General features: G+C 51.2%; 1 protein-coding gene across 1 annotated transcript in view; it reads left to right on the top strand.

Moving 5' to 3' along the window:
- Window positions 1-9,313, top strand: part of RFX2 (regulatory factor X2) — a 29,274-nt gene continuing 19,961 nt past the window's right edge. Inside the window, 4 exon segments of the mRNA XM_008641003.2 lie at window positions 1-244; window positions 3,287-3,376; window positions 4,386-4,465; window positions 5,220-5,487. Of these exon segments, the coding sequence (XP_008639225.1) occupies window positions 140-244; window positions 3,287-3,376; window positions 4,386-4,465; window positions 5,220-5,487 (543 nt within the window). The 5' untranslated portion in view covers window positions 1-139.

A 9,313-nucleotide genomic window follows, 5' to 3' on the forward strand; every position in this document is an offset into this window, starting at 1 on the left:
AGGACGGGAGCTGCCTCCCTTCCCAGCGCTTCCCTCTGGATCTTCCACTGGGATTTTGCCCCCGGTTCAAAGGGCTGGGGGTGTGTGGCTGTGCTGTGCTGCCCTGCCTGATGTCCCTGTGCTGTCCCCAGCAGTGAGCATGCAGAGTCCCGAGGGTGGATCAGACTCAGCAGCTTCCGTGGCGCTTCACACGTCGGCCTCAGCCCAGGCGCCGGTGGTGCAGCCAGTGCCAGCGTCTCAGCAGGTAACGTATGCACAGCTGGGGATGCTGTTTCCATGGAGAAGAGCCCTGTTTTCCCTGGCAGATGTATTTTCATCCCGGGTTTTGATAGTGGGGAGAGGATTTTTAATCAGCTCGTTGAGATAGTGGGGACGACCTGTTGCTGGACTTGGTGTTGATAAAGGCCCTATGGGTTTGAGCCCTCCCCATCCACCTGCAAGCTTTCAAATGTGGGGTTTGGGGTTTAATTTTGGTCCCCAGGGGAGTCACTTCGTGCCAGCTGGGTGTGTGCTTCGGATTGATTTCCTGTTGTCATAGTTTGGTGTGTCAGTAAAAGCAGGGGAAGATGGAACAGCCCTGCCAGGTACCGAGGTCATGGGAACAGGTGAGGGCAGAGCTGGTGCAGGAGAGGGTGGAGGAGCCATGTGCTGCATCCAGAGAGGAGTGGCCAGCAGGTCAGGGAGGGGATTCCCCCCTCTGCTCTGCCCTCCTGACCTCCCCCTGCACTGCTGGCGCCAGGTTTGGGTCCTCAGCTCAAGAAGGACATGGACCTGTTGGAGAGAGTCCAGAGGAGGCCACGGAGATGGTCCAGGGGCTGGAGCCCCTCTGCTCTGGAGCCAGGCTGGGAGAGCTGGGGGTGCTCACCTGGAGAGGAGAAGGCTCCAGGGAGAGCTCCGAGCCCCTTGCAGGGCCTAAAGGGGCTCCAGGAGAGCTGCAGAGGGACTGGGGACAAGGCATGGAGGGCCAGGAGCCAGGGAATGGCTTCCCAGTGCCAGAGGGCAGGGCTGGATGGGAGATTGGGCAGGAATTGTTCCCTGGGAGGGTGGGCAGGCCCTGGCCCAGGGTGCCCAGAGCAGCTGGGGCTGCCCCTGGATCCCTGGCAGTGCCCAAGGCCAGGCTGGACATTGGGGCTTGGAGCAGCCTGGGACAGTGGAAGGTGTCCCTGCCCATGGCAGGAGGTGGAATGGGATGGGCTTTAAGGTCCCTTTCAATCCAAACCTTTCCATGATTCCATGGTCTCTTCCTTCAGTAGGTGGATCCCAACATTTTAATTTGAAGGGGGGATTTGTGATTAATATCCATGGATATGCTGCATTGGGGAGGCCCAACAGGACACAAGAGGTGGCTTCAAGCGATGAACGGGAACCACCCAGTGCAAAACGGGAAGGATTAAGTGAAACTGGTTCCTTTTTGTTCCTTTTTATGCCGTTTGGGGAACTTTCAAAAGAAATTTCTCTCGCAGGAAGCTGGAGGGATGAGAGGATGGGTGGGTGTAACTCAGCTACATCCTTCTCCAACTCCCAAGTGAGCAGCAGCAGCTGCCATTGGATGCTGATGAAAAGGAACAATTAAAGATTGTGAGTTGGGAGGAATATTCCACTCTGCAGGAGCCATGGACATTCCCATCGGGTGATCCGGAGCGCTGCTGTCGCCTCCCAGCCTTCCCATCCATGGAGAGCATTCCTTGCTGGTGTTGCAGTGATGGGGACAGCACTGGGCAGCAGTGCCAGGTGTCCCAAGGATCAGTAGCGTGGATTTGGCTGTGAACAAAGGTTGGAAAACTTTTGGATTATGAAATCACCCATCCAGCCTTTGCCTGTGCTGCCATTGGGATGTGGAGCATCGAGAGGAACTCTGTGGATTAAGGAAAATCCGGGGCATAGTGGAAGACTGCTGAAGAGGAGGAGCATCCAGAGCCTTCCCTTCTCACCAGCAGGACAAAGAAAATACTGGGAATGAACTGCTGGTATAAGGAATGGTGTGAGGCTGAAGCCCTCGGGGTTGTTGAGCACTGGTGTCCCTTTCAGTGTGGGCAGAGGCTGTTTGAGCAGGATGGCCTCACCTTACAGGTTGGGGATGATTCCTTCTTTTGGTTGGAAGGTAACAGGAGAGCACCGGGACAGGCAGTGAGGAGCTGAGCTGGGCAGCTGTGCCAGGGATGTGCCATTTGGCAAAAGCAATGCCAGAGAATGAGAGAAAAAGTAGGAGAAAGGAAAGAGTCTTTGATGTAGGTGGCACTGCCAAGGCCTGACTTCAAAAAGGGCTGGTGATGTCCCCATCCTGCTCTGGTGACAGCCCCTTCTGGAGGGAAAACGGGCCAGGTGATGGCTGACATAAGCGTAGGTGTCCTCACTGCAGGATCTCCAGGGAATGCGGCCTGGGCCCTGGAGATGGAGCAGGTTTCTGGAAGTCTGGGCAGTTGTCATAAACCTGTCATTCTGCTAGGACAGGATTTCTGGTTGTTACAAAGGCATGTTGGGAGGGCTAAAAATCATAAATATCCATGTATAAGGTAGCCAGTAATTATCAAGGTTGCTCCTAAGAATCCTGTGGGATTGTTTTCTGGCTCTTTGTCCTGTGGCCCAATCTCCTGGATGTTTTTAAAGCCTCCAACCACAGAGGATGTGTCTCCTTGGAGAAGGTTTAAAAGGCCATGGAGGTGTTTGTCTCTGTTCCCTCTGAATCCTTTCTTTCCATCCACCACACCCCCACGTTTGTTTTGCTGGATCTGAAGGTGCTGAGCACTCTTGAGATGTGTTGACAACCTCACACTGAACATGGAGTGTAACACAGGGATGATGGATGTGACAGAGCCACCACCATCAAACGTTCCTGTGCCCTCGGTGGCTCTGCAGGGAGCTGCAGAACCACCTGAGCTTTGGTGCTGGTGGAAGCTTGGTGGGATTTCTTGTTGCAGGAGGCAGAGTGTGGTTGGGTTTAGCAGCTCTAAGAGAAGGAACTTTGGAGCCAAACGTGGATGTGTGAGGAGAGATTCTTGTTTAGCTGTGGCTGAACTTACCAATGAACTGCTGTTTCCTTTCGTGGAGGTTTAAAGATGGTTCCTGTCAGAAATTTTGGGTGCAGCTTTGCCCAAGTTCAGGGGGCTGAGTTCAGGCTGATGCACCCCCCTGTGAGGGTGGGGACCACAGGGACACTAATTCCAGGGTGCCACTGCTGCTGCTGCTGTCAGAGACAAGTTATCCGTGGAATTTTGTTAGAGAACACCTGGCTCACCTGTGTCATGGACTGAATTTAAGTGTCTGTTCCTGTATGTCCTTCTTGCAGAGGGTTTTGGTCCAAGCCACAGGCTCCGCTCCCAAAGGGGCGCAGATGCAGCAAATCTCCGTTCCCAGAGTCCAGCAGGTTCCACAACAGGTAATGAACCCTCTGGGGAGAGACACCATGCAGGGACCCCTGCATCAGCAGGTCCCCACGTCCCACACGGCTTTTGGAACTGTGCCAGATCTAGAAAAATCTTAATTAAAGATTTATGGGCAGTCAGAGACCTGGGATCACTTTCTCCAGTTCTCTCCTCCTTTCTTAGACTGATGACAAAAGAAACTCTCAAGATATTTGAAGTTTAGGAAGAGCCTTTGCTGTAGTAGTTGTCTTTCATGTATTTGAAGATTTGATGGATTCATACATCTGAAGATTTGATGGATGCTTTCAACTGCCATTTGAAAGCATTTATTAAATCAAAGTTAAATTAACAGCAGTCTCCTTTGGTAAAGGTTTTTTTAGAGGTGAAGTTAATTACACAAACAAATTTACTGACTCACGTGGCTCCAGAGAAAGGTTTGGTGCCAGAGAGCCGTGCAAGTGTTTTTATTTATTTGAACTTTGCCTTTTCCAGGGCTTGTTTCCTAAGGAACCAGGGATATGTGGTGCTGTCCCATGTGGACAGCGAGTCTGACCCTCCTAATTTTTCTTCCTTTAGTGATTTTTTTATTTGGTTGCTCTGTTTCAGGGGGAAAAAATAATTGACAGAGGGCAACTCCATCCCTCCCAGGGCAAAGAACAAGGGGGCTGGGGTTCAGCTGGACACTGCCAGGCTCCCCTCTGAAGGAAAGGCTGCAGCATGAGCTCACCCCTATTAGTCAGCCCTGAGACACGTGTCCAGGGGAAACCCAGCTCCATTGTTTCCACTGCTCATGGAACAACCACTTATTTATCTATTTTAATTTGACCTTTGAAAAGAAAAACCTCCTTTGGGATTCCTAGGCATGGAGCGGGGGGGGGGCGCGGGGGGAGAGAATGTTTTTGGTTTGGTTTTTTTTTTCCTTTTTCTTTTAAAAAGAAAGCTTAAATGTCAAGGTAAGGTTGGAGTTGTGCAGTTTATCCTGAAGTTCCTGAGCAATCCCTGAGTTCTTGCTGCCTGTTGCAGGTGCAGTCTGTGCAGCACGTTTACCCAGCCCAGGTGCAGTATGTGGAAGGAGGAGAAGCTGTTTATACCAATGGAACCATGTAAGAGTCTCTCAGAGATGTTCCCCTCCCACCTCCCAGCCCTTCCCTCCCCCCAGGCTCCTTCCTCCCCTGTCCCACGATGGAAGGAGGAGGAGGAGGAGGGGCTGTTTCAGGTGTTCTGTGGGGTGTGAGGGTGGTTTCAGCTGGATTCCAGCCTTGGGGGTGTTGTCCTCATGGAGGGACTGTTCTCCAGGGAATCCTGCTACATGAAAGTGCCTGGTGTTCCCCTGTGCCCAGCAGGCTGTGTGGTGATGTGGGCAGCTTTAGGAGAGGAACTTCTAGAGGGAAAAAGGGGCGTTGTAGGATTTTAGAGAATCAAGGAATCCCAGAATGGTCTGGGTTGGAAAGGACCTTAAAGCCCATCTCCTTCCAACTCCCCAACACCTTCCACTATCCTGGGCTGCTCCAAGCCTCATCCAACCTGGCCTTGGACACTTCCAGGGACGGGGCAGCCACAGCTGTGCCAGGGCCTCTCTACCCTTAGAATTCCCTCTTCCTCCTGTCTGCCATGCCCCATTTTGGGCCTCCTTTTGGCCTTCCTCACCCCAGTTCCCTACAAGAGCTCCAGGCTCTGCCCTCGCCGTGAGCTTGTGCTGCGGGGCCGGTTAATCCCAGCTCAGGGTCCCATTCCAACAGAGCAAACCCCACCAACACCACAGGGGGTTTTCTGACACTTGTCCAGCTTTCAGAAACCATTGAACATGGGATTCCCTCTGCCAGCTCCTCTCCATGTCCCCTTTTGTCCCCTGCACAGACGAGCCGCCTACTCCTACAGCAGCGAGGCGCAGATTTACGCTCCCGCCAGCGCCGCGCCCTATTTCGAAGCGCAGGGAGGAGGTGGAGCTCAGGTGACTACAGCGGCATCCTCTCCTACAGCCATTCCCTCTCACAACATGGTGGGCATCACCATGGACATTGGGGGAAGTCAGATCCTCTCCGGCTCGGGAGCCTATCTCATTCATGGGGGGCTGGAGAACTCTAGACATTCTCTGTCACACACCTCACGCTCCTCTCCAGCAACGGTATGTAGCCCTGCAGGCACCGCAGCTCGGGGGCCAGGAATGATTCCAAAGGGAACTGAAAAGCCTTCAGAAAATAAAACTGACCTGTCATTATCGCTGTATATGTCTGTCCCATGCCATGAGAGCAGGGGAGAGAATAGACACTGGTGTACTACACTTATCTTTTCAATTGGTGTTTGGACTGTCCCTCTCACTCAGCAGATCACTGAAATTATGCAGCATTAGAGAAGATTCTCTGGGGGTTTGGTTTGGGTTTTTCCCCCCACCCCAAGCAAAATATTTTGGCTTTTAAAGATTTGTCTCTATTTATGTTTTCTAGTAAGTCAAACATCTCACACATGCTAAGCCAAAATATTGAAATATATCTTCAGTTATGAAGAGACCTGAAAAATCCTTCATTAACCCAGTGGATAATTAGCACATAACTTACGTCAAGCTGATCATGCCAAGTGCACAGTGATCAAAAACTCTTTGTGTGTATATCTCCTACACCATTGTGTATTCTGTCCTTGCCATATGTTTAGAAAATGTCTTTTAGGGGTGATACTGATCAAACAGAAACGGTTTAAAGTTCCAATTTCTTTAAATCGTGTCCCTCCCGCTGCCAGCCGAGGTGGCAGGTGCTGGAAGCTGTGCAGCTGTGTGGGACTGAGGGCTCACAGCTCTTCACCCAGAACAGCCTTTTTGCAGTGAGAAGCACCAGGGCTTTCATTTGGGAATCTCCCAGCCCTTAGGAGCTGCCAGGAGTGGTTGGAGCTCATTTCCTGGGACACTGCTCACCTTCCTCTGCAGACTTCTGTGTGTTTGTACATTCAAATATAAATATAAATACAAATGTAGGTGTAATTCAGGGCATGTAGCCAGAATTTAAAATGTGAGCAGCATCACCAGGGAGAAAAACAGGAGCTGTTGCTACTGAGAACTCTTGTAAATCTGGCCTGTTAAGTTGTGCTTTCTTCTCCCACTGAGTTTTAGAATATAGACTTTATGTTTTCTGAATCTTTGTGCCTTGAAAGGTTGCTTTGATCCTGTGGTAAATGTGCTCTGCCTTGGGTAGGCATAGGGGAAAAGTCCTTAGTTTGGATGCAAGAGAAAATGACAGATGCTGGGGTCCTTTTCTTGGGTGAGAACTGTGTGTGTGTGTATGTATTTTAACTGTTCAAAGTTAAAAATTAGCACTGGACCATTTGATTTTTGCTCAAAGTTATTGTTTGGAAGCATCACCTGTGTGGGGACTGCGTCTCACAAAGCTGCACAACTTTACTCTGGGATTTTTGGGGAGGTTTTTTTGTTGTTTGGGGTTTTTGTAATTTCCATGGTGATGAGCACAATATAAAAGCCCAAGTAGAAAACGTGTCAGTAGAAATGTCCCATGAACAGATTTAGTTTGTGGTTATCACATGAGATAAGGCTGTTCAGGAAAAAAAAAAAATTTAGAAAGCGACCTTTATGAAAATGCATCAGAGATGAATTCACCCTTTTGCTTGTAGGAATGAACTCTGTGAAGGTATTTTAACACAAAATAGCTGAGGAAGGGCTGAAGAGAGTGGAAAAGAGCCTGGCAGGCAGTGCAGGGCTGTGTCTGTGTCTGTGTGTGGCTTTCAGTCCTTCCAGCGCAGACCGGAGTCGGAGGGGATAGAGCAGAGCCTTGACTGCTTGGGATTTCACATAATCATGGAATCATTTGGTTTGGGACCTTAAAGCTCATCCCATTCCACCCCCTGCCATGGGCAGGGACACCTTCCACTATCCCACGCTGCTCCAAGCTCTGTCCAACCTGGCCTTGAGCATTCCAGGGATGGGGCAGCCACAGCTTCTCCAGACACCCACAAGGAAGGATGGGCAGCTTCAGGAGAGCAGGGACTGAATCAAATCCATGGGCAGGAACATTATTTTCTGTTAAAGTCCAGCCTAACCAGAGACTGGGAAAGGCTGGTGTTAAAGAGGCCAGAGGGGCTCAGGTAGTCATGGCAAAACATGGTGGGGCAGGGTTGGGAGCTTTGTGGGAGGAAAGGAAAGCAGAGCTCGTGCAGATGGAGCCAGGGAAGCCAAAGTGTTTGCACATGGCCCTGGGGATGGACATCAGAGTGGTCAGCAATGAGAGGGCTGGGCAGTGGGGAAGGAGAGGGATTGGAGGTGTTGAGGGCTTGAGGAAGAGACTTGGAGAGCGAGGAGGGCACCTCCAGAGGAGAGTGGAAACAAGGGAGTGCTTCAGGATTAGCAGTGGCACATGAGCTGCCTCAGGAGGTTGAGAGACATTTGGTGAAGTCTGTGTGTCCACAAAGAAAAATCTTCAAATACTTAGAGAAACCTTCTTAAGAAACCTTCCCTATCTGCTGGAATAACAACGTTCTGCTCCATCAGATGGGCTGGAGCAGCACAGGGAACAGCCTCACTCAGTATCTGTGCCAGCACAGCACTGTTAATCTTCACCTAAATTAGTCTGGACCAAGAGAGGAAATCCTTGAGACCTCCTATAAGTGGGTCCTCAGAGCTCTTCACCTTCCTGCAGGGCTGCTGAAGAGCTTTTAGTCTTTTCCCTGTAATATTTTTCATTGCAGATGCAAGGTGTCCTTTTGGATGGGACACCTGCCAACAGCAAAAGGCCAGGCAGCATTTCTGTGCTTGCCTCAGAGCTGTTGCTCAAGCAGCCCCCGAGCAGAGGAAGGAAATTGGGTCTCCCTCTAACTCTGACTCATTTCCTGAAGGCTGTGTCAGCACTTGGGCTTTGGTTCCTCGTGGTCCATCACGGTGTGAGGCAGTGTTCTCAGAAACCCCACTAGTCTGAGACTGAGCTCGGTGATAACCCCTCGAGAAGTGCCACAGTGGTTCCACTTTGGGCTGGAAACCAAGGGACTTGTGCTGGAGGTGGAGTGTCACCTTCACACCAGGATGTGGCACGGTGGCTGTGGTTGGTGGATGTCACTTCAGCAGCTGGGTCTGATCTGTTCTGCTCTGCCCCCTGCATCCTTCTGTGACAGAGCCTGGGTCTGTCAAGGGCTGGGTTTATCTCAGCCTTAATCTCCACCGTGGGGTGAGTCAGTGCAGGCTGTGAATGTGGGAAGGAGGCCATGGACAGATCATCTGCAGATGCTTTGTGCCTGTGCCCACAGAGGTGTCAAATGAGGACAGAGGCAGGAGAGCTGCTGGCTGCAGGTTCTGTGTGCTGCTGCCTTGTCCTGCCTGCACCCACAGGGCACAGATAACGCAGTTTGAGAAACAGGAGGTTCTGCTCCTGGCAGTCCCTTATATGGGGTTTTTGGGGTTTGGGGATTTTTTTCTTGCAAAAAGCTTGAAGAGGAGCGCTGGAGTTCTGGGACCAGCAGCCATCTGCTAAGGAGTTTCACAGATTCTGCCCCAATAGCAGAAAAGAGAAGACAAGAAGGGTTCAGGAGAGGGTTGAGGCACAAGGCAGCAGCCACAGGTGGGCTGAAGGTGGAACAGGAACCAGACTGGGAGTGAGGGGGCTCCTCAGGGGCCAAAAGGCCTCGCCTTGGCTCCTCTGAGATCAGTAGAAACGAGCACAGGTAGCATCAAATGTTCCACCCTGGTTTCTGGGGGAGAGCTCACCCAACTGAGACCTGGCTCCTCCCTTCTTCCCTCTGCAGTTCTCAGCATCAGAGAGCCCTTATCCATACCAGTTCATGCACTCTCCTTGCACCCCAATTTTATTTAGTTTTTTAGGGGTTTTTTGACAAAATCTGAAGAGGTGACAATAACCAAGTCATCACTGCCAGCTCTCCTTGAGAAGCCTGGGTACAGCTCTGCAGCCAATCTCTGACCCTCTGCAGTGGATCTGTCTGGAAATGGTTTGCTCTACGGCGGA

This window comes from Corvus brachyrhynchos, unplaced genomic scaffold, assembly GCF_000691975.1.
Source record: "Corvus brachyrhynchos isolate BGI_N302 unplaced genomic scaffold, ASM69197v1 scaffold219, whole genome shotgun sequence".
Taxonomy (NCBI): Eukaryota; Metazoa; Chordata; class Aves; order Passeriformes; family Corvidae; genus Corvus; species Corvus brachyrhynchos.